Consider the following 25765-nt stretch of genomic DNA (forward strand, 5'->3'; position numbering starts at 1 on the left):
GAAGAAAATTGAGAAAGCCCGTTCTCACATCCACACCACACTTTTCGTTGTCACCACTTACCGCTTTGACGCCTGCACTGGGTCACGGTCACACATTGGCGCACGTCACCCAACTTTCCCGAGCACCTGATAGTCATATACTCGTTGCTCCTCGTTGTGTCTGACACGGATATTCCTTAGATGAGATGTTATAAAGGGTCTCACCAGACCCCTCACTCCTCCGCCAGCTGAGGTCAGAGGGGGGCGCTGATCAGATTCGATCCTAGAACAGTTTTAGCCTCAATTCTCCTCTGGGTCATATTTTCCCCCAGGAACCTCCGAGAGAAGCAATATGGCCGTCATCTTACCGAACATCCTTCAAGCGTTCTATGAATATCCATAATTCAGGGATTTGCCGGCTACCAAAAATTTTGCAATTTTATTCACATATGTGAATAGGCTCCCGATCCTGGATATAGCCATGGATTCTGTCAAACTTGCATTGTACTTCCATGGTCACGCGAGGCTTCTCGACATGGAGCTGTGCAGGTTGTCTTCGGGGCAGATATCTTCATCTACACAGTCACAGTTTGCCCTTCCAACAATGTCAGCTACTTGTTGATTACTCTGTACACACTCCGTGTCTGCTCTCCATCAGATAACCTGCTTCAATTACCTGTTCACAGTGGGGGGAGCAGGCAGTGATCCAGTTCCCCCGGCCTTTGATCTGAATATCTCATGAGAAGAAGGTTAGTAGAGGATATTTTGGATGTGAGGTTCACATGCCATGACCTGAGCAGAAGAACGCAGCGGACCACCACAATGTTTCTTGAGGTCTGAGCAGAACAGTTGAGAAAAAGCAAAGATACCTGCGAGGGCAATCTGCTCTGCGAGGGCCAACATCAGAGTTGTAGGAGCCCCGGAAAATATGTATTGAATTCTGAACAGGTAGAAACAGCCTTTGGTGACCCAAGTAGCAGCTTCTAACGCAGACTTGCGCAAGGATACCATGCGTCTTATCTAGGGGTCCTTGAGTGGAGAGGGTGGGAGAGGAGGAAAAGTCCACCACGAGAACCATTCGAAAGAGGACAAAAATTTTCTATATGACCTTGTTTGCTGAGAATGTCCATTTGTGAATGTCCACTCCTTCTGAGGCTCCTCTCTGAGCTCGGTGCGGTTCGAGAAGCATCTCATCATGACTCTTCTGAAGGTCAACATCTCTGCAGGAGACAAGACCATGAAAACTCTTGAGGCCTCTCAGACCATTGACTCGACCTGCCATGTGGGTGCAGAGTAGCTTTTGGGTCAGACTCAATCTGGGTGGTGGTCAGAGCACCCGGCCGGTTGTCTGCATAGGTAGTCGCTCCATAAATGTGACAAAGGTCTAGGATATCTGGTCAGTTTGGGCGCTAATTGGGACACAGTAACGGCCCATGCAGGAGAGGGACACTCTCATCGCAAGTCTCGGGGGACCCCTGAGGCGGAGCAGGAGGGGAGCCATGCGAGAGCAAGCAGCAAATGTCGGAGCGGTAGGCCCAACAGGAATTTTATGCTATGTAGAGTGCAGGAAACATGGTGACCAAGGAGATGGGCTGGTGTACATGGTCCTCATTGAGAGGAGCATAGCTGATGCCAGTTGGGGGGTAGTGGGTACTGTTGGGGTAGGTTCAGGAGAGGCAGATTTGGGGGATCCCTCTCATCCAGGGGGAGAGTGGGCTGTAGAACCTGGAGCGGAGAATGTCCATGTTGTTGCTGAGGAGCACGAATCAGGCAGTGAGCATACAGAGGGAAGATGGCGGGGCCTAAGGAGAAAGGAAGGGGTGGGCAGGGGCTGAAGTGTGGAATGTGGCCCGGCTTCAGCGGAAACACCAGACAACTATGGAGGAGCCTTTCAAAGCCTAAATTAGAGGCCTAGTCCCAGCAAAAGTACTGTAGAGTCGCGGGAGGCATGAAGGAGCTGGCTAGGCTGCAGCAGAAGAAGAGATCCGGCTCCGACAGGGACAGCGGAGGCTGCGTGATGGCGCCAAAAAGAGACCAGAAAAAAAGTAAAGGGCTGAAATGAAAAAAGAGCGCACTAGTGACTGCGGGGGCCGCGGTCCAAAAATCATGGCAAGTCAGCACAACGCAGTAGGATGCTGGGAAGGAGCTACACTGGCCTTCCTGAAGAGGCGAAACCCCGGACCCTCTATGCTCCACGCGAGCGGGCAGGAGAGAAAGAGCAAGGACTGTCCACACCAGTATCTGAAAGCCGACCGCCATCCGGACAAGAGAGGTTACGGCCGGACCCCTGGCAGACTGTGCTTGCCGCCTTATGTCGGGGCCGCAGAGATGCCATTTCCTACATCTAAAGGAGAAAGAGATTAGTAAACAATACAAAACACCACAGGCAGAGAGCGGTCTGGGCCTCAGGGTTGTGTCTGCCTCCTACATGACACTAAGGGCTCGCTCACTCCGGCGTATAATACCGAGGCGTGAAATGCGAGAAAACATCGCATTGACCTCTGACCAATGTTAGTAAATGAGTCCGGGCTCATCTGAGAGTTTTTCATATGCCGCCCGATTTTTACGCAGAAACCTCAAAGGAAACCCGACATTTCATCAGCCAAAGACAGTAAATTCACACCCCGGACCGTCAGAATAGAGAAATAGAATAGATAGATGGCCTCTAGATATTTAATATCACAAGGCCCCCCCCCATATAATAAACTAGCAGCCTTATTAAACCCATTACATAAATAATTGAAAAAAATGACACGGGGTCCCCCATATTTTTGATAACCAGCAAAGGTAAAGCAGACAGAAGCTCATGTGACGCGCCACTTCTGGGGCGGCTGCGGACTGGTATTTTTAGGCTGGGAAGGCCCAATAACCAGGGACCTTCCCAGCCCGATAATATAAACCTGCAGCTGGCTGCTTTACCTGGGCTGGCTATCAAAAATGCGGGGGACCCCAGCCGTTCCTTTTAATTATTTATTAGATAAAACCAGGCTAAACACCCTTTAGTGCCACATGAAAAGCAATAAAGGGTGAGAGTTTATTATATGTAGGAGGCTTATGATCTTATATACCGGCAGGATATCTATGCTTCCATCTATAGCTGTGTATAAGATTGCTTTATTACTTTTGTTTATTTAGCTTTAAATTTCTTGAAGTGTAATTCTTAGTGTCAGCCTCTTGGTGGCAGCAGTGTACCCAATGAGGCACCCGAGAACTAAAAATCATCTGTGGCGGGAAGGGGTTAAAAAGGGTATGAAACCATTGTAATAACAGCCAATCACAGCGCAGCTTTTACTTGTCAAGAGCAGAATATGAAATTAAAGCTGCACTGTGATTGGTCGCTACTGGCCACAAAGCACAAGCAACCCTGGTTCTGTATACGTCAGGATTTCTTACCTCTGACCTAGCAACAATGACGTTACTAAGCTCCGCGCTGCTCATTCATTGGCTACTGTCACTCTATCGCGTATGATTGGATACTAGCGCTCTTGAGGGAGTCCGCTCGCGTATTGGCTGAGGCTGTCCATGGTGGGCGGGTGACGTCACTGCCTGGTGTCCTGTGATTGGCTGATCGGGAGCGCGGGAGATTGTGTTTATGTCGTGGAGCATGTTGGGAATTATCGGCAGTGACAGTGAGAGACGATCGTCCATATCGCGATAATCACAACAGCCGAGCACTAGTGAGAGGTCAGTGACATCGGGATGGCAGGGGGAGGGGCTGTAACCATAGCAACCACACAGGGAAGGGATGAGCCCACCGGAGCTCAGAGGTGTCAAAATGTATCTGTCTGCCCCCCCCCCCCCCGTGTAATGCAGACCCCCAAATATGTATATACACAGACCCCCCAAATATATACACAGACCCCCCCAAATATATACCCAGACCCCCCCAATATATACACAGACCCCCCCAATATATACACAGACCCCCCAAATATATACACAGATCCCCCAATATATACACAGACCCCCCCAAATATATACACAGATCCCCCAATATATACACAGACCCCCCCAATATATACACAGACCCCCCAAATATATACACAGACTCCTCAAATATATACACAGACCCCCCGAATATATACACAGACCCCCCGAATATATACACAGACCCCCCAATATATACACAGACCCCTCAAATATATACACAGACCCCCGAATATATACACAGACCCCCGAATATATACACAGACCCCCCAAATATATACACAGACCCCCGAAATATATACAGAGACCCTCCAAATATATACAGACTCCCAAAATATATGCACAGACCCCCCAAATATATACACAGACCCCCGGAATATATACACGAATATATACACGGACCCTCCAAATATATACACGGACCCCCCAAATATATACACGGACCCTCCAAATATATACAGACTCCCAAAATATATGCACTGAACCCCCAAATATATACACAGACCCTCCAAATATATACACAGACCCTCCAAATATATACACAGACCCTCCAAATATATACACAGACCCCCGAATATATACACAGACCCCTCAAATATGCACTGAACCCCCAAATATATACACAGACCCCCCAAATATATACACAGACCCCCGAAATATATACAGAGACCCTCCAAATATATACAGACTCCCAAAATATATACACAGAACCCCGAGATATATACACAGACCCCCCAAATATGTATAGACCCCAGACCGGACCCCAAATATATATACAGACCCCCCAAATATATCCACAGATCCCCCAAATATATCCACAGATCCCCCAAATATATCCACAGACCCTCCAAATATATCCACTGACCCCCCAATATATACACTGACCCCCCAATATATACACTGACCCCTCCAAATATATACAGACTCCCAAAATATATGCACTGACCCCCAAATATATATACAGACCCCAGGCCGGACCCCGAAATATATACACAGACCCTCCAAATATATACACGGACCCTCCAAATATATACGCGGACCCTCCAAATATATACAGAGACCCTCCAAATATAAACAGACTCCCAAAATATATACACAGACCCCCCAAATATATGCACAGAACCCCGAAATATATACACAGACCCCCCGGAATATATACAGTACAGCCCAAAAGTTTGGACACACCTTCTCATTTAAGGATTTTTCTGTACTTTCATGACTTTGAAAATTGTACATTCACACTGAAGGCATCAAAACTATGAATTACCACATGTGGAATTATATACTTAACAAAAAAGTGTGAAACAACTGAAAATATGTCTAAGGCTGGGTGCCCACGTAGCGTTTTTCAAGCGTTTATGCTGCGGAATTTCCGCAGCGGAAACGCTTGTAAAACGCTAGGTAATCCGCACCCCATGGTCCCCAATGGCATTCCGCAATGTCAATGCCCATGCTGCGGATTTTTCCACAGCGTTTATGCTGCGTACAAAAATCCGCAGCATGTCATTTAATTTTGCGGAAGTGCAGCGGAACTCCCGCCATTGACTTGCATTGAGACGCACAGAAACCGCGACTGTACATTTTTACAAGCGGCTTCTATGCGTCTCCATGTGCGGATGGTACCCAGGTCTGGAGGAGAGGAGACTCTCATCCAGACCTGGGTACCATTGTACCTGTAAAAAAAGAATAAAATAACAAATAAAGTTTATACTCACCTGTCCGGCGTCTTCTCTCTGAATGCCAGCAGCGCTGAAGGACCTACGGTGACGTCACAGTCATGTGACCGCAGGCCCTTCACCGCTCTGTCTCGCGATATGCCGGCAGCCGGGAACCAGCCAGGAAGCAGCGCTGCAGCCACGCCGGGGCCTCGGGGGTGAGTATAGCTTTATTTGTTTTAATTTTTACTGTTCACACTATATATGCTGTTTGCATGGATTTATACAGTGTGACCTAGTTGTCAAGCACTTTCCAAGTGATGCTATCGCCTGGAAAGTGCTTGTCAATCTGCATGCGGAAACTCATGTGAATCCGCATGTATTCTGCAGGAAAAACGCATGCACAATCTGCATGCGTTTTTTTCTGCCAGGGAGATGCAGAAATGCTGCAGAAATTTTCTGCTTCATTTCTGCATCGTGGGCACATAGCCTTATATTCTAGGTTCTTCACAGTAGCCACCTTTTGCTTTGATGACTGCTTTGCACACTCTTGGCATTCTCTTGATGAGCTTCAAGAGGTAGTCACCGGAAATGGTTTTCACTTCACAGGTGTGCCCTGTCAGGTTTAATAAGTGGGATTTCTTGCCTTATAAATGGGGTTGGGACCATCAGTTGTGTTGTGCAGAAGTCAGGTGGGTACACAGCTGATAGTCCTACTGAATAGACTGTTAGAATTTGTATTATGGCAAGAAAAAAGCAGCTAAGTAAAGAAAAACGAGTGGCCATCATTACTTTAAGAAATGAAGGTCAGTCAGTGCGAAAAACTGGGAAAACTTTGAAAGTGTCCCCAAGTGCAGTTGCAAAAACCATCAAGCGCTACAAAGAAACTGGCTCACATGAGGACCGCCCCAGGAAAGGAAGACCAAGAGTCATCTCTGCTTCTGAGGATAAGTTTATCCGAGTCACCAGCCTCAGAAATTGCAGGTTAACAGCAGCTCAGATTAGAGACCAGGTCAATGCCACACAGAGTTCTAGCAGCAGACACATCTCTACAACAACTGTTAAGAGGAGACTTTGTGCAGCAGGCCTTCATGGTAAAATAGCTGCTAGGAAACCACTGCTAAGGACAGGCAACAAGCAGAAGAGACTTGTTTGGGCCAAAGAACACAAGGAATGGACATTAGACCAGTGGAAATCTGTGCTTTGGTCTGATGAGTCCAAATTTGAGATCTTTGGTTCCAACCACCGTGTCTTTGTGCGACGCAGAAAAGGTGAACGGATGGACTCTACATGCCTGGTTCCCACCGTGAAGCATGGAGGAGGAGGTGTGATGGTGTGGGGGGGCTTTGCTGGTGACACTGTTGGGGATTTATTCAAAATTGAAGGCATACTGAACCAGCATGGCTACCACAGCATCTTGCAGCGGCATGCTATTCCATCCGGTTTGCGTTTAGTTGGACCATCATTTATTTTTCAACAGGACAATGACCCCAAACAGACCTCCAGGCTGTGTAAGGGCTATTTGACCAAGAAGGATGGGGTGCTACGCCAGATGACCTGGCCTCCACAGTCACCAGACCTGAACCCAATCGAGATGGTTTGGGGTGAGCTGGACAGCAGAGTGAAGGCAAAAGGGCCAACAAGTGCTAAGCATCCTGGGAACTCCTTCAAGATTGTTGGAAGACCATTTCCGGTGACTACCTATTGAAGCTCATCAAGAGAATGCCCAGAGTGTGCAAAGCAGTCATCAAAGCAAAAGGTGGCTACTGTGAAGAACCTAGAATATAAGACATATTTTCAGTTGTTTCACACTTTTTTGTTAAGTATATAATTCCACATGTGGTAATTCATAGTTTTGATGCCTTCAGTGTGAATGTACAATTTTCATAGTCATGAAAATACAGAAAAATCTTTAAATGAGAAGGTGTGTCCAAACTTTTGGTTTGTACTGTACACAGACCCTCCCAAATATATAAATAGACCCCTGAAATATATACACGGACCCTCCAAATATATACACGGACCCTCCAAATATATACACAGACCCCCAAATATATATACAGACCCCAGACCGGACCCCCAAATATATATACAGACCCCAGACCGGACCCCCAAATATATATACAGACCCCAGACTGGACCCCCCAAATATATACACAGACCCCCCGAATATATACATAGACCCCAGATTGGACCCCCAACTATATACACAGACCCCTGACCAGACCCCAAATGTATACAGAACCCAGACCGGACCCCAAATGTATACAGAACCCAGACCGGACCCCCAAATATATACAAATCCCATAAATACAGTCATGGCTGAAAGTGTTTTTCACCCTTGAAATTGTTACTGAAAATGAAGCATTTCCCCCGGACAATGGTCACAGTTGCCCTTTTTGTTAGACACATTTTTATTCCCTTTGTTTGTATTGGAAAACCACAAAGAAAGAGAGAAAAAAAGGCAAATTGGACATAATTTCACACAAAACCCGAAAAGTGGGCCGGACAAAATTGTTGGCATCTTTCCAAAATTGTGGGTAAACAACTTAGTTTCCAGCATGTGATGCTCGTTCACACTCACCTGTAGCAAGTAACAGGTGTGGGCAATATGGAAATCACACCTGACACCAGAGAAAAGGGGAGAAGTTTCCTCAGTGTTTGCATTGTGTGTGTCACACTAAGTATGGAGAACAGAGAGAGGAGAAAAGAACTGTCTGAGGAAAAAATATCAACAATCTGAAGGTTACAAGTCCATCTCCAGAGATCTTGATGTTACTTCGTCCATGGTGCGCAACATAATCAAGAAGTTTACACCCCATGGCACTGCAGATAATCTCCAGGATGTGAATGGCAGAAAAAAATCGATGAACAGTTGTAACACAGGACAGTCCGGATGGTGGGTAAGCTCCAGTCAAGGTCCAGAGAAAACCAAGGCTCAGGGTGCATCAGTGTCAGCGCAAACTATACATCCACATGTGAATGACATGAAACACTATGGCAGGAGACCCAGGAGGACCCCACTGTTGACAGTGACATGAAAACGCTAGACTACAGTTTGCCAAAATGTACTTGAGTAAGCCGAAGTCCTCCTGGGAAAGCGACTTGTGGACAGATGAGACCAAGATAGAGCTTTGTGGTAAAGCACATCATTCTACTATTTACCGAAAACCAAATGAGGCCAACAAAGAAAAGAACACAGTACCTACAGTCAGATATGGTGGAGGGTCACATGTTTTGCGGTTGTTTTGATGCCTCTGGCACTGGGTGTCTTCACTGTGTGCAAGGCATCATGAAATCTGAAGAAGCGCTGGAGAGTTCTGAAGAGGCAGCAATGAGTCAGGATGTAAATCCCATTGACCCCTGTGGAGAGATCTTACAAGACGTCTTCAGATATGAGAGACCTGGAGACGATTGTAAGAAGAGTCCAAGATCCCGGCTGAGGAGGAAGAAGCTGATGGTTATAGGAAGCGACTGATTTATTTATTCCAGAGGGCGACACCAAATATTAAGGAGGGGAAACAATTGTGTCCGGAACATTTTGGGGGTTGTGTGTGAAATTATCTCCAATTTGCCTTTTTTCTCTGTTTTTTTATGTTGTTCCAATAAACACAAAGGAAATAAACCTGTGTATAAGAAAACATACTACATTTTTTGGAACAATTTAATGGGTGCCAACACTTTTGGCCATAACTGTATATGCAGACCCCCTAAATATGTGCAGACCCCAGACTAGACCCCCCAGAAAGTACCAACCCTACACCCCCTAGTGGTGGTTATAGGCATAAATGTCTGGTTAGAAGGATTTCCGTCTTCTGTTGAATCTTCATCATCCTCCATCATGGTCTCCCTTTTATTCTCAGGACATGGATGTGACGTCTCGCCCCGCTGACCCTGTGACGTCTCGCCCCGCTGACCCTGTGACGTCTCGCCCCGCTGACCCTGTGACGTCTCGCCCCGCTGACCCTGTGACCTTCCCGTTCCCCTTTCCGCCGTACCCAATCCAGGAGCAGTTCATGACGGAGCTTTATCGGGCGCTCGATGGCGGGAAGGTCGGGATATTTGAGAGTCCCACAGGCACGGTGAGGATTAGAGCAGCTCCGGGGGGACGAGTGCAGATGATTGTGGCTGTTGTGACCTGATGGGATCAGGATGTGGGGTCGCCTCCCATGTAATGTCCTCACCACTACCTGGATATCCGCAGGGCAAGTCCTTGAGTCTGATCTGCGGCTCCCTGACTTGGTTGCGGGACTTTGAAGAGAAGAAGCGGCAGGAGGAGGCCGAGGCGCTGGCGGCAGAAGCGACAGACTGCTCCACGGCCACCATCACCGGATCCACCACCGAGCCCGACTGGGTGACCCAGTTCTTACAGAAGAAAGAAGAGACGGACGTGAAGAACAAGATAAAGGTGCGGGACTTTATACGGCGTCATTCACAACGACTTCTTGTCCCGCAGTGATCACACCCTCGTACGGCTGCGGGGACAGAGAATAAAAAGTCCTGGCTCTTAGAGGGAAATAAAAATTGTCCACGTGGAATCTTTGGGGGCCGCAGTAACAGCTGTTCGCCTGCAGGTGGCAGCATTTATCCATAGATACAGAATCTTCCCGTTTATACTCCGACGCGGCCCCTGCAGGCGACATATTTGCCGCCCGTTCCATTTCCCTGCATTATCTCCCATCCTTTCAGCCGGAGGGGTCTCCGTCGTAATAACACGATCCCGCCACGTTAAATAATAAATGGCGCTGCCTAAAAACCGCCACTACCCCCCCCCCCCAAATCTATTTTTAATACCTTGTGCAATTTTTATGCTCCTCGCACAGATTCACCAACTCAGAGAAAAATGAGAGCAGCGGAGAATTTTTTTAAAAAAAGTTTTAACCCTTTGCTGCCCTTAGAATCGACGACTTCCCTCGTTACGGTTGAGAGGGAGGGTGATTTTCGAGGTTTAATTCTATATATTTTTTGCTTGCTGTCAGTGAACAGAAGCCGTGGATCCGCAGGTCCCGGCTTGCAGTCAGTGAATGGAGACCGTTCTGACAGCGCTCAGTTACATGCTTCTTTTTTTTCCTGCAGGAAGATCAGCTCCGAAGGAAGAAACGAGAAGAGAAACTGGAGCAGATGAGACGTAACGTGCAGCTGAAGTTCGCCGCCAAGAGAAAGGTGAGGTCTGCGGGGGTCCGCATGGTCCGGCTGGGTGCGGAGGCTCCTCACCTCTCTTACAGGATTACTGATCAAATTAAAGGGGTCACATAAATAGAAATAAAGAAATACATTTTATATATTTTTTTCTAGTTCTCAGCTCGTTTCCTTGGTTACCTGCCACCTCTGTAGTCTTATCAGCAGTGGCCGCTTTCCTAGGTAATGAGCGAGCGCTTACAGTGATCACTCGCGTCAGTGCTGCGGGCATCCTCGGACCAAACAACCCCTTTAATGTCCGTCCGTGTGATCCCGCCTTTCATCCGTGTTTTCTCTTTTTTTTTTTCTTTTACTCTATCATAAAGATTATTGAATGTCTGCCGCCTCCGGAGCTGAACTCTCCCCCGCTACATCCTCACGTTTCTTATAAGATCCTTTCACGCTTTAATGTTTCTCTCCCTCCGAGACGTGTGGATCGTCCTCACGGGAAACTTTTAACTTTCTTTTTCTTTTTCTTTCTGCTGTTTCTCCAGAGGGAAGAGGATGATGAGACGCTTCGTCTTCTCCGGCTCAGTCAGCAGATATTGTCCCCCGGAGGAGAAGGCCCGAGCCTGGAGCAAGGAGAGGAAGAGCTGCTCCTCGCCGAGTATGAGAGCGAGGAAGAAACGAAGAAAGGAGGCAGAGAGTATGGCACTTGTAGTTCTCCACCACACACATTCTACATCACTTTATATTTGTGTCTTCCCCTTTAAACATAGCAGTTTTATCAGGAGCCGGAGGATGGGGCGTCTCGGGTGCCGGAGGATGGGGCGTCTCGGGTGCCGGAGGATGGGGCGTCTCGGGTGCCGGAGGATGGGGCGTCTCGGGTGCCGGAGGATGGGGCGTCTCGGGTGCCGGAGGATGGGGCGTCTCGGGTGCCGGAGGATGGGGCGTCTCGGGTGCCGGAGGATGGGGCGTCTCGGGTGCCGGAGGATGGGGCGTCTCGGGTGCCGGAGGATGGGGCGTCTCGGGTGCCGGAGGATGGGGCGTCTCGGGTGCCGGAGGATGGGGCGTCTCGGGTGCCGGAGGATGGGGCGTCTCGGGTGCCGGAGGATGGGGCGTCTCGGGTGCCGGAGGATGGGGCGTCTCGGGTGCCGGAGGATGGGGCGTCTCGGGTGCCGGAGGATGGGGCGTCTCGGGTGCCGGAGGATGGGGCGTCTCGGGTGCCGGAGGATGGGGCGTCTCGGGTGCCGGAGGATGGGGCGTCTCGGGTGCCGGAGGATGGGGCGTCTCGGGTGCCGGAGGATGGGGCGTCTCGGGTGCCGGAGGATGGGGCGTCTCGGGTGCCGGAGGATGGGGCGTCTCGGGTGCCGGAGGATGGGGCGTCTCGGGTGCCGGAGGATAAGGTGGCTCGGGTGCCGGAGGATGGGGCGTCGCGGGTGGGGCGGCTCGGGTGCCGGAGGATAAGGTGGCTCGGGTGCCGGTGGGTGGGGCGGCTCGGGTGCCGGAGGATGGAGCACATATTCATGTGGGCGACACGTCCACAGCCCTGCGGTCCGCCATACTGAGACTCAGACGGGCAGGTTATATGGGGGGGGCGACCGCTTACTGCTATAGGTTTTTACTTTTTCTTCCCTCTTTCTCGTCTGCTGCCAGATCGGATGATGAGGATGATTGTGAAGAAGAGCACGTGACCAAGGTAAGCAAAAATAATAAATCCGCCATTGATTTCCTGCCCTCTTCACCTCTCCAGCCGCCAATCGCCTCCGCAGCGTCCAGATAATGCAGCATCGGACAATCGGGATATTCCCCTTTCCGGGCCGTAAACCCATTACTGCTGAATTACCGGCCCCCTCATCATTATAGGGTCTCTGGCTGCAAAACTGCAGAAGTGTCGGCGCCTAAAGATATCCTGAGCGCGGTGAAAAGAGCAAAGTATGTATAGATCACAGCGGGGAACGGCGTCATTAAGATTTCAGCTCCGGCATTAATCATTAATATCCCCAGCGCCGATAATTCACATCTGCAGCATCCTCCCAAAAGTATAAAGGCGACACACTACCTCAGCGAAAAGACGGTGATCAAGGGCAACCTAGAAAGAGCAGCGATCTGTGCTTCTCATAGAGCATGATGATATCCTGTCTGCAGCCACCACTAGGGGGAACTCCCTGTATACAGAGATACCTGATAAGATTCTGTCTGCAGTCACCACTAGGGGGAGCCCCCTGTATACAGAGATACATGATAAGATTCTGTCTGCAGTCACCACTAGGGGGAGCTCCCTGTATACAGAGATACCTGATAAGATTCTGTCTGCAGTCACCACTAGGGGGAGCCCCCTGTATACAGAGATACATGATAAGATTCTGTCTGCAGTCACCACTAGGGGGAGCTCCCTGTATACAGTGATACATGATAAGATCCTGTCTGCAGTCACCACTAGGGGAAGCTCTCTGTATACAGAAATACATGATAAGATCCTGTCTGCAGTCACCACTAGGGGGAGCTCCCTGTATACAGAGATACATGATAAGATCCTGTCTGCAGCCACCACTAGGGGGAGCTCCCTGTATACAGAGATACATGATAAGATCCTGTCTGCAGTCACCACTAGGGGAAGCTCCCTGTATACAGAGATACATGATAAGATCCTGTCTGCAGTCACCACTAGGGGAAGCTCCCTGTATACAGAGATACATGATAAGATCCTGTCTGCAGCCACCACTAGGGGGAGCTCCCTGTATACAGAGATACATGATAAGATCCTATCTGCAGCCACCACTAGGGGGAGCTCCCTGTATACAGAGATACCTGATAACATTCTGTCTGCAGTCACCACTAGGGGGAGCTCCCTGTATACAGAGATACATGATAAGATCCTGTCTGCAGCCACCACTAGGGGGTGCACAGAGATACATGATAAGATCCTGTCTGCAGCCCCCACTAGGGGAAGCTCCCTGTATACAGAGATACATGATAAGATCCTGTCTGCAGCCCCCACTAGGGGGAGCTCCCTGTATACAGAGATACCTGATAAGATCCTGTCTGCAGCCACCACTAGGGGGACCTCCCTGTATACAGAGATACCTGATAAGATCCTGTCTGCAATCACCACTAGGGGGAGCTCCCTGTATACAGAGATACATGATAAGATCCTGTCTGCAGCCACCACTAGAGGGAGCTCCCTGTATACAGAAATACATGATAAGATCCTGTCTGCAGCCACCACTAGGGGGACCTCCCTGTATACAGAGATACCTGATAAGATCCTGTCTGCAGCCACCACTAGGGGGAGCTCCCTGTATACAGAGATACATAAGATCCTGTCTGCAGCCATCACTAGGGGGAGCTCCCTGTATACAGAGATACATGATAAGATCCTGTCTGCAGCCACCACTAGGGGGAGCTCCCTGTATACAGAGATACATGATAAGATCCTGTCTGCAGCTACCACTAGGGGGAGCTCCCTGTATACAGAAATACATGATAAGATCCTGTCTGCAGTCACCACTAGGGGGAGCTCCCTGTATACAGAGATACATGATAAGATCCTGTCTGCAGCCATCACTAGGGGGAGCTCCCTGTATACAGAGATACATGATAAGATCCTGTCTGCAGCCACCACTAGAGGGAGCTCCCTGTATACAGAAATACATGATAAGATCCTGTCTGCAGTCACCACTAGGGGGAGCTCCCTGTATACAGAGATACATGATAAGATCCTGTCTGCAGCCATCACTAGGGGGAGCTCCCTGTATACAGAGATACATGATAAGATCCTGTCTGCAGCCACCACTAGGGGGAGCTCCCTATATACAGAGATACATGATAAGATCCTGTCTGAATCCACCACTAGGGGGAGCTCCCTGTATACAGAGATACATGATAAGATTCTGTCTGCAATCACCACTAGGGGGAGCTCCCTGTATACAGAGATACATGATAAGATTCTGTCTGCAGTCACCACTAGGGGGAGCTCCCTGTATACAGAGATACATGATAAGATTCTGTCTGCAATCACCTCTAGGGGGAGCTCCCTGTATCCAGAGATACATGATAAGATTGTGTCTGCAGCCACCACTAGGGGGAGCTCCCTGTATACAGAGATACATGATAAGATCCTGTCTGCAGCCACCACTAGGGGGAGCTCCCTGTATACAGAGATACATGATAAGATCCTGTCTGCAGCCACCACTAGGGGGAGCTCCCTGTATACAGAGATACATGATAAGATTCTGTCTGCAGCCACCACTAGGAGGAGCTCCCTGTATACAGAGATACATGATAAGATTCTGTCTGCAGCCACCACTAGGGGGAGCTCCCTGTATACAGAGATACATGATAAGATTCTGTCTGCAATCACCACTAGGGGGAGCTCCCTGTATACAGAGATACATGATAAGATTCTGTCTGCAGTCACCACTAGGGGGAGCTCCCTGTATACAGAGATACATGATAAGATTCTGTCTGCAATCACCTCTAGGGGGAGCTCCCTGTATCCAGAGATACATGATAAGATTGTGTCTGCAGCCACCACTAGGGGGAGCTCCCTGTATACAGAGATACATGATAAGATCCTGTCTGCAGCCACCACTAGGGGGAGCTCCCTGTATACAGAGATACATGATAAGATCCTGTCTGCAGCCACCACTAGGGGGAGCTCCCTGTATACAGAGATACATGATAAGATTCTGTCTGCAGCCACCACTAGGAGGAGCTCCCTGTATACAGAGATACATGATAAGATTCTGTCTGCAGCCACCACTAGGGGGAGCTCCCTGTATACAGAGATACATGATAAGATTCTGTCTGCAGCCACCACTAGGGGGAGCTCCCTGTATACAGAGATACATGATAAGATCCTGTCGGCAGCCACCACTTGGGGGAGCTCCCTGTATACAGAGATACATAAGATCCTGTCTGCAACCACCACTAGGGGGACCTCTTATCATGTATCTCTGTGTCCAGGGAGCTCCCCCTAGTGGTGGCTGTCATTATTATCTTTATTAACCCTTTCTTTTCTCCTCTCTCACAGATCTATTATTGCAGTCGCACTCACTCTCAGCTTTCCCAGTTTGTCCATGAACTACAGAAAAGTCCGTTTGGTAAAGAGACTCGTGCGGTGTCCCTCGGATCTCGGCAGGTATTCACATTAACATTATTATTATTCATTGTTTTTGTTGTTGCAGTTTTACACTTTTTGTGTAAGTTTTTTGCAGCCTTCCCTCTAGTTTTACGTCTAGTTTTGTCGCTGCCTGGCTGTGTCCCGGTGCGGAGCGCTCGTCTGGTGTCGCCCCCCTGTGTAATATACGCAGCGGTGCGTACAATAATGGCGCGACTATAAAACCATCCCATCTCCGGAGCCGAAATCCAAGTGCAGATGAAGGAGAGTCGGGGGTGGAGGCGGCCAGAGCGCGGAGGGGATACAGGAAAGTCTTATCTACTTGTCTGAGCGTCGGTTCTCCCTGTGCTTCTCCGCAGAACATGTGTGTGAACGAGGACGTGCGGCTTCTGGGCTCCGTCCAACTCATCAATGACCGCTGCGTGGACATGCAGAAGAGCAAGCGGGGTGAGACTGCAGGACGAGGGGCCAGAAAATACTATGGGGGTCGCGGACGTCGTTTCATGATTTTTTTTTTCTTTCCAGATAAGAAGAGCGAGGAGCCGGAGGGGAAGAAGAAGCGCGGAGGGCGGGAGACGTGCCCCTTCTACTCCTACGAGCACATGCAGTCATTGCGGGATGAGATTCTCCTGGAGGTGAAGGACATCGAGCAGCTGGTGACCCAGGCCCGGAGGGCGACGGCGTGCCCATACTACGCCAGCCGCTACGCCGTCCCTGCCGCACAGGTGAGCCGACACGTGTGCAGGGGTAATACCAGACACGGCCTGGGACAGGAGGGGCGCTGTGTCCTGACTAATACCAGACACGGACGGCCGCTTTTCACCACCCCTTCTGCTTTCCAGCTGGTGGTCCTCCCTTACCAGACGCTGCTCCACGACTGCACCCGCCGGGCGTCCGGCATCAAGCTGAAGCAGCAGGTGGTGATCATCGACGAAGCTCACAACCTGATCGACACCATTACCGGCATGTACAGCTGCCAGGTGACCGGGGCGCAGGTGAGTCATGCACCAGGGTGTGGGACCCCCGCTGCCAGGTGACTGGGACGCAGGTGAGCCACGCACCCGGGTGTGGGACCGCAGCTGCCAGGTGACCAGGACGCAGGTGAGTCACGAACCCGGGTGTGGGACCGCAGCTGCCAGGTGACCAGGGCGCAGGTGAGTCATGCACCAGGGTGTCGGACCGCCGCTGCCAGGTGACTGGGACGCAGGTGAGCCACGCACCCGGGTGTGGGACCGCAGCTGCCAGGTGACCAGGACGCAGATGAGTCACGAACCCGGGTGTGGGACTGCAGCTCCGAGGTGACCAGGGCGCAGGTGAGTCATGCACCAGGGTGTCGGACCGCAGCTGCCAGGTGACTGGGACGCAGGTGAGTCACGAACCCGGGTGTGGGACCGCAGCTGCCAGGTGACCGGGACGCAGGTGAGTCACGAACCCGGGTGTGGGACCGCAGCTGCCAGGTGACCAGGGCGCAGGTGAGTCACGAACCCGGGTGTGGGACCGCAGCTGCCTTGTGACCAGGGCGCAGGTGAGTCACGAACCCGGGTGTGGGACCGCAGCTGCCAGGTGACCAGGGCGCAGGTGAGTCATGCACCAGGGTGTCGGACCGCCGTTGCCAGGTGACTGGGACGCAGGTGAGCCACGCACCCGGGTGTGGGACCGCAGCTGCCAGGTGACCAGGACGCAGGTGAGTCACGAACCCGGGTGTGGGACTGCAGCTCCGAGGTGACCAGGGCGCAGGTGAGTCATGCACCAGGGTGTCGGACCGCAGCTGCCAGGTGACTGGGACGCAGGTGAGTCACGAACCCGGGTGTGGGACCGCAGCTGCCAGGTGACCGGGACGCAGGTGAGTCACGAACCCGGGTGTGGGACCGCAGCTGCCAGGTGACCAGGGCGCAGGTGAGTCACGAACCCGGGTGTGGGACCGCAGCTGCCATGTGACCAGGGCGCAGGTGAGTCACGAACCCGGGTGTGGGACCGCAGCTGCCGGGTGACCAGGGCGCAGGTGAGTCACGCACCCGGGTGTTGGACCGCAGGTGACCGGGGCGCAGGTGAGTCACGCACTCGGGTGTGGGACCGCAGCTGCCAGGTGACCAGGGCGCAGGTGAGTCACGCACCCGGGTGTCGGACCCCCGTTTGCACTTTTCAGAAATCTCCTATCCAGTTTAGGCTGGAGCGCCGCTTTAAAGGAACCCACCCCATAGGACAATACGTTCAGAGATGTTGCATTGCCCTCGTGCTGCCTTTGTGCGGCGCTGTTCCCTTTTTTCTTTCCGGCGTAGACCGCGATAATTGGTTAATTAAAAGCGAATATATATATATTTTTTTATATCCCTCGGATAAAAGGAAAATATTAATTAAAATAGAAAATGAAAACTTCTGCTCCGTGTAATCGGCTTTAGGAATCCTCCCTGGGGGTCCGAGTCTGAAAAAAAAAATAATGGTGTGAATTACATCTGATGAAGGCGGCCCGGCCGGGTAATGGAATTATTATCAGCTCTCCGGCGATTATGGTTATCATTAACGTTAGACTCCGGGGCCCGAGAGGAGGCGACAATGTCACAGCCGCCTCCGCCGCACGGAGCGAGCCATTAGACACCCGCGAGGTCTGGAGGCGGGTGGGGGACACGTCGGGTGCCAGCTCAGGCGACGGGGAAGGAAAGATTGAAAAAGTTTTGACTCTCGGAAAAAGCAAAAAATGTCGGCCGTGGCGGAAATTGAGAATTTTGTGGTGGCGCCGCTCTGGGTCCGAGTCTGACCTCTGCCCGTTTATCGCGGCCCGAGGTGTCAGAAATCAGAGGACGTGGAGAAGCATCAGACCGAGGCGAAGGTCAGGCCCCGGCGTCTGCCGACGTCTCCATATAGATTGGTAAAATTTCATTTTTGCTTTCATGGGTCGGATCGGCCGCTGGTTTCCCGTCCGCACGGCGGCTAAATAGAAAAGCAATCTAGGAGTGATGAAGTTGTAATTGGTTTTCCGGCTGAGTGGACACATGTGCCGCCGCCGTCCTCCCGGTGTCACGTTTCCACTTATATAATCCCGCACATCTGGATCTCCGAGAAGCCTGATAATAAGGTCGCGTGCTCCGGCCGGCCCAGGGTGCACCGCAGGGGGTATAACACCAGATGTCGCCGTGTTCTGCACGGACTCGAGGTCGGAGTCTCCTGTCTAATTGTGATGAATCTGGGATGGTACAGTTTTAACCCCTTCCCGGCATGTGCCAGGTACGTGAACTTCTGATCTTTTGATCGCTTGTTCTTTATATAAGTATATAGAGTAATTAACGTTTCCCTATAAAGCTTAGTCTCAGGAGGACCAACATGGCAGCGATGGGAGGTCTTCCGCATACCCCCGTCATCAGCCCTGAAATCACATCACAGAGAGGAGGACGGCGATGGGAGCCGACGCGCAGCCATTTAAATGCTACTGACCGTGACTAAACAGCAGCAATCAGGCAGTTCCGGTCGCAGCTGATAAAGGCTGGTGCTGGCTGTATAACACAGCTTCCACGCCCGCTCCATACGACATACATGTACACTTTATGGTCGCAGCTGATAAAGGCTGGTGCTGGCTGTATAACACAGCTGCCACGCCCCCGCTCCATACGACATACATGTACACTTTATGGTCGCATTAGTTTCTGGGGAGGGGGCTTTGTTCTATCCCATCTCTGCTCTTCTGAAACGCCAAGTGTCTGCATAAGGACCCCATTGCGGTCCCCTTACGGGAGGCAGTTCCGGTCGCAGCTGATAAAGGCTGGTGCTGGCTGTATAACACAGCTTTTACGCCCTCTTCATACAAAATACATGTACATTAAATGATCACATTCGTTTCTGGGAAGGGGGGTTTGTTCTATCTAATTTCTGCTGTACTGAGATGCTAAGGGCTTGCATAAGGACCCCATTGCAGTCCCTTATGGGGTCTGAAAATTAAAAAAAACAAATCTTTGGTATCGCCGCTTCTGTGAAAGTCCGATCTTTCAAGGTTGACAGTGGTGCTATGACGATAAACACGGCGGAAGGGGTGCTTTGCTGTTTTAGTATTGCGCCCCCTTTTCTCTGAGCAGCGGGGGTCCAATCCTGAAGTAATAGCATGCCCCCGCGATACACCTTATTTAGGAGGACCTGATTACTTCTTTTCGCCTCCTCTGCCGGCTGAAGTGAATAGATAAAGATAAATTAGAGCGCGATACTCTTCATGGTTTATACATGCGCTAACGTGACTGCGAGTGGGAAAGTGGCGGAGACCCCGTTTTTCCTCCCCCACTGGGCGAGATCTTTTATTTATGGCTTTTATTTTTACACCCAGCCGCGCCGTTTCCTCTTTTCACCTTCGCGGCGCTCTCAGGATTTTTCTCACTTACCGCAAAGCCGTAAAATATGAGAAAAGTTTTACAACTTTCTCGATTCCTAACTCATTTTTTCAGGATCTCGGCTTCCTGGCAGTGAATAAAAGCGAAGACCCGAGATTAGACGGGCGACTCCGTCCGCATCCGTCATTGCTTTCTTGGTGATTTCCCTCCGCGTCTCGCATAATTACACATGATGAAGTCCAGGGAAGCAATTAAGACCTCGGCACATCATGGCGTCGTGCTCGTTGTTCTTCAGGACGCTGGGGATCGCAGCTAATGACCGCGCTCTTCTCGCCGCTCAGCGTCGTGTTCTGCCGCCGCAGATCCCGGCTCGTCCTCCTCACATGATCTCTGCTCTGTGATTTCAGGTTCTGCACAAAGCGCAGAGTAATTAATGTCTTTCTGGCCGGACCCCCGCGCCCCCGGGCCTCACTGTCTCTGTTTCCTTGCAGTTGTGCCAGGCTCACTCCCAGCTGGCGCAGTACGCGGAGCGATACAGGTACGTGCCGTAATCACCGCAACTGTGCTGTAATCCGCTGTCTGTTACTCCCTCATTTCCTCCTCATTTTCTTAAATTACTGAGGATGACGGTCGTCTCCCACCGACACCGACCGCCTCACAGGAACCTTCTGTTTGTATTCATTTGCGATATGTTTTTTGCTTTGCACAAGAGCCGTCCTTCCTTTTAGAAAACTTGTTCTCTCATCTACTGACAGCTGAGAATCGCTGCGTACAGCGGGGGCCGGAGAAGACACCCACTGTACATACATTATCCTGTATTATACTCCAGAGCTGCACTCACTATTCTGCTGGTGCAGTCACTGTGTACATACATTACATTACTGATCCTGAGTTACCTCCTGTATTATACTCCAGAGCTGCACTCACTATTCTGCTGGTGCAGTCACTGTGTACATACATTACATCACTGATCCTGAGTTACATCCTGTATTATACTCCAGAGTAGCACTCACTATTCTGCCGGTGCAGTCACTGTGTACATACATTACATCACTGATCCTGAGTTACATCCTGTATTATACTCCAGAGCTGCGCTCACTATTCTGCTTGTGCAGTCACTGTGTACATACATTACATTACTGATCCTGAGTTATATCCTGTATTATACTCCAGAGATGCACTCACTATTCTGCTGGTGCAGTCACTGTGTACATACATTACATTACTGATCCTGAGTTACATCCAGTATTATACTCCAGAGCTGCACTCACTATTCTGCTGGTGCAGTCACTGTGTACATACATTACATTACTGATCCTGAGTTACATCCTGTATTATACTCCAGAGCTGCACTCACTATTCTGCTGGTGCAGTCACTGTGTACATACATTACATTACTGATCCTCAGTTACATCCTGTATTATACTCCAGAGCTGCACTCACTATTCTGCTGGTGTAGTCACTGTGTACATACATTACATTACTGATCCTGAGTTACATCCTGTATTATCCTCCAGAGCTGCACTCACTATTCTGCTGGTGCAGTCACTGTATACATACATTACATTACTGATACTGAGTTACATCCTGTATTATACTCCAGAGCTGCACTCACTATTCTGCTGGTGTAGTCACTGTGTACATACATTACATTACTGATCCTGAGTTATATCCTGTATTATCCTCCAGAGCTGCACTCACTATTCTGCTGGTGCAGTCACTGTATACATACATTACATTACTGATCCTGTGTTACATCCTGTATTATCCTCCAGAGCTGCACTCACTATTCTGCTGGTGCAGTCACTGTGTATATACATTACATTACTGATCCTGAGTTAGATCCAGTATTATACTCCAGAGCTGCACTCACTATTCTGCTGGTGCAGTCACTGTGTACATACATTACTGATCCTGAGTTACCTCCTGTATTATACTCCAGAGCTGCACTCACTATTCTGCTGGTGCAGTCACTGTGTATATACATTACATTACTGATCCTGAGTTACATCCTGTATTATACTCCAGAGCTGCACTCACTATTCTGCTGGTGCAGTCACTGTGTACATACATTACATTACTGATCCTGAGTTACATCCTGTTTTATACTCCAGAGCTGCACTCACTATTCTGCTGGTGCAGTCACTGTGTATATACATTACATTACTGATCCTGAGTTACATCCTGTATTATACTCCAGAGCTGCACTCACTATTCTGCTGGTGCAGTCACTGTGTACATACATTACATTACTGATCCTGAGTTACATCCTGTATTATACTCCAGAGCTGCACTCACTATTCTGCTGGTGCAGTCACTGTGTATATACATTACATTACTGATCCTGAGTTACATCCTGTATTATACTCCAGAGCTGCACTCACTATTCTGCCGCTGCAGTCACTGTGTACATACATTACATTACTGATCCTGAGTTACCTCCTGTATTATACTCCAGAGCTGCACTCACTATTCTGCTGGTGCAGTCACTGTGTACATACATTACATTACTGATCCTGAGTTACATCCTGTATTATACTCCAGAGCTGCACTCACTATTCTGCTGGTGCAGTCACTGTGTACATACATCACATTACTGATCCTGAGTTACATCCTGTATTATACTCCAGAGCTGCACTCACTATTCTGCTGGTGCAGTCACTGTGTACATACATTACATTACTGATCCTGAGTTATATCCTGTATTATACTCCAGAGCTGCACTCACTATTCTGCTGGTGCAGTCACTGTGTACATACATTACATTACTGATCCTAAGTTACCTCCTGTATTATACTCCAGAGCTGCACTCACTATTCTGCTGGTGCAGTCACTGTATACATACATTACATTACTGATCCTAAGTTACCTCCTGTATTATACTCCAGAGCTGCACTCACTATTCTGCTGGTGCAGTCACTGTGTACATACAGTACATTACTGATCCTGAGTTACCTCCTGTATTATACTCCAGAGCTGCACTCACTATTCTGCTGGTGCAGTCACTGTGTACATACATTACATTACTGATCCTGAGTTACATCCTGTATTATACTCCAGAGCTGCACTCACTATTCTGCTGGTGCAGTCACTGTGTACATACATTACATTACTGATCCTGAGTTACATCCTGTATTATACTCCAGAGCTGCACTCACTATTCTGCTGGTGCAGTCACTGTGTACATACATTACATTACTGATCCTGAGTTACATCCTGTATTATCCTCCAGAGCTGCACTCACTATTCTGCTCGTGCAGTCACTGTGTACATACATTACTGATCCTGAGTTACATCCTGTATTATACTCCAGAGCTGCACTCACTATTCTGCTGGTGCAGTCACTGTGTACATACATTACATTACTGATCCTGAGTTACATCCTGTATTATACTCCAGAGCTGCACTCACTATTCTGCTGGTGCAGTCACTGTGTACATACATTACATTACTGATCCTGAGTTACCTCCTGTATTATCCTCCAGAGCTGCACGCACTATTCTGCTGGTGCAGTCACTGTGTACATACATTACATTACTGATCCTGAGTTACCTCCTGTATTATACCCCAGAGCTGCACTCACTATTCTGCTGGTGCAGTCACTGTGTACATACATTACATTACTGATCCTGAGTTACATCCTGTATTATACTCCAGAGCTGCACTCACTATTCTGCTGGTGCAGTCACTGTGTACATACATTACATTACTGATCCTGAGTTACATCCTGTATTATACTCCAGAGCTGCACTTACTATTCTGCTGGTGCAGTCACTGTGTACATACATTACATTACTGATCCTGAGTTACCTCCTGTATTATCCTCCAGAGCTGCACTCACTATTCTGCTGGTGCAGTCACTGTGTACATACATTACATTACTGATCCTGAGTTACCTCCTGTATTATCCTCCAGAGCTGCACTCACTATTCTGCTGGTGCAGTCACTGTGTACATACATTACATTACTGATCCTGAGTTACCTCCTGTATTATACCCCAGAGCTGCACTCACCATTCTGCTGATGCAGTCACTGTGTACATACATTACATTACTGATCCTGAGTTACATCCTGTATTATACCCCAGAGCTGCACTCACTATTCTGCTGGTGCAGTCACTGTGTACATACATTACTGATCCTGAGTTACATCCTGTATTATACTCCAGAGCTGCACTCACTATTCTGCTGGTGCAGTCACTGTGTACATACATTACTGATCCTGAGTTACATCCTGTATTATACTCCAGAGCTGCAATCACTATTCTGCTGGTGCAGTCACTGTGTACATACATTACATTACTGATCCTGAGTTACATCCTGTATTATACCCCAGAGCTGCACTCACTATTCTGCTGGTGCAGTCACTGTGTTTATACATTACATTACTGATCCTGAGTTACATCCTGTATTATACCCCAGAGCTGCACTCACTATTCTGCTGGTGCAGTCACAGTGTACATACATTACATTACTGATCCTGAGTTACCTCCTGTATTATACTCCAGAGCTGCACTCACTATTCTGCTGGTGCAGTCACTGTGTACATACATTACATTACTGATCCTGAGTTACATCCAGTATTATACTCCAGAGCTGCACTCACTATTCTGCTGGTGCAGTCACTGTGTACATCCATTACATTACTGATCCTGAGTTACATCCTGTATTATCCTCCGGAGCTGCACTCACTATCATGCTGGTGCAGTCACTGTGTACATCCATTACATTACTGATCCTCAGTTACATCCTGTATTATACTCCAGAGCTGCACTCACTATTCTGCTGGTGTAGTCACTGTGTACATACATTACATTACTGATCCTGAGTTACATCCTGTATTATACTCCAGAGCTGCACTCACTATTCTGCTGGTGCAGTCACTGTGTACATACATTACATTACTGATCCTGAGTTACATCCTGTATTATACTCCAGAGCTGCACTCACTATTCTGCTGGTGCAGTCACTGTGTACATACATTACATTACTGATCCTGAGTTATATCCTGTAGTATACTCCAGAGCTGCACTCCCTATTCTGCTGGTGCAGTCACTGTGTACATGCATTACATTGCTGATCCTGAGTTACATCCTGTAGTATACTCCAGAGCTGCGCTCACTATTCTGCTGGTGCAGTCACTGTGTACATACATTACATTACTGATCCTGAGTTACATCCTGTATTATACTCCAGAGCTGCACTCACTATTCTGCTGGTGCAGTCACTGTGTACATACATTACATTACTGATCCTGAGTTACATCCTGTATTATACTCCAGAGCTGCACTCACTATTCTGCTGGTGCAGTCACTGTGTACATACATTACTGATCCTGAGTTACATCCTGTATTATACTCCAGAGCTGCACTCACTATTCTGCTGGTGCAGTCACTGTGTACATACATTACTGATCCTGAGTTACATCCTGTATTATACTCCAGAGCTGCAATCACTATTCTGCTGGTGCAGTCACTGTGTACATACATTACATTACTGATCCTGAGTTACATCCTGTATTATACCCCAGAGCTGCACTCACTATTCTGCTGGTGCAGTCACTGTGTTTATACATTACATTACTGATCCTGAGTTACATCCTGTATTATACCCCAGAGCTGCACTCACTATTCTGCTGGTGCAGTCACTGTGTAC

General features: G+C 49.2%; 1 protein-coding gene across 1 annotated transcript in view; it reads left to right on the top strand.

Annotated features, from left to right (window-relative positions):
* Positions 1-3509: 3509 nt before the first annotated feature.
* DDX11 (DEAD/H-box helicase 11) overlaps positions 3510-25765 on the top strand; it is a 132258-nt gene continuing 110002 nt past the window's right edge. Inside the window, exons 1-11 of the mRNA XM_073650295.1 lie at positions 3510-3663; positions 9425-9643; positions 9766-9969; positions 10638-10724; positions 11234-11385; positions 12336-12378; positions 15715-15822; positions 16161-16248; positions 16327-16526; positions 16644-16796; positions 20603-20649. Coding sequence (XP_073506396.1) covers positions 9428-9643; positions 9766-9969; positions 10638-10724; positions 11234-11385; positions 12336-12378; positions 15715-15822; positions 16161-16248; positions 16327-16526; positions 16644-16796; positions 20603-20649 — 1298 coding nt within the window. The 5' untranslated portion in view covers positions 3510-3663; positions 9425-9427. The remainder of the gene's footprint in view (positions 3664-9424; positions 9644-9765; positions 9970-10637; positions 10725-11233; positions 11386-12335; positions 12379-15714; positions 15823-16160; positions 16249-16326; positions 16527-16643; positions 16797-20602; positions 20650-25765) is intronic.

Source organism: Phyllobates terribilis, unplaced genomic scaffold (genome assembly GCF_046119375.1).
Source record: "Phyllobates terribilis strain yellow unplaced genomic scaffold, ASM4611937v1 Scaffold_10__3_contigs__length_209671492, whole genome shotgun sequence".
NCBI classification, from domain to species: domain Eukaryota; kingdom Metazoa; phylum Chordata; class Amphibia; order Anura; family Dendrobatidae; genus Phyllobates; species Phyllobates terribilis.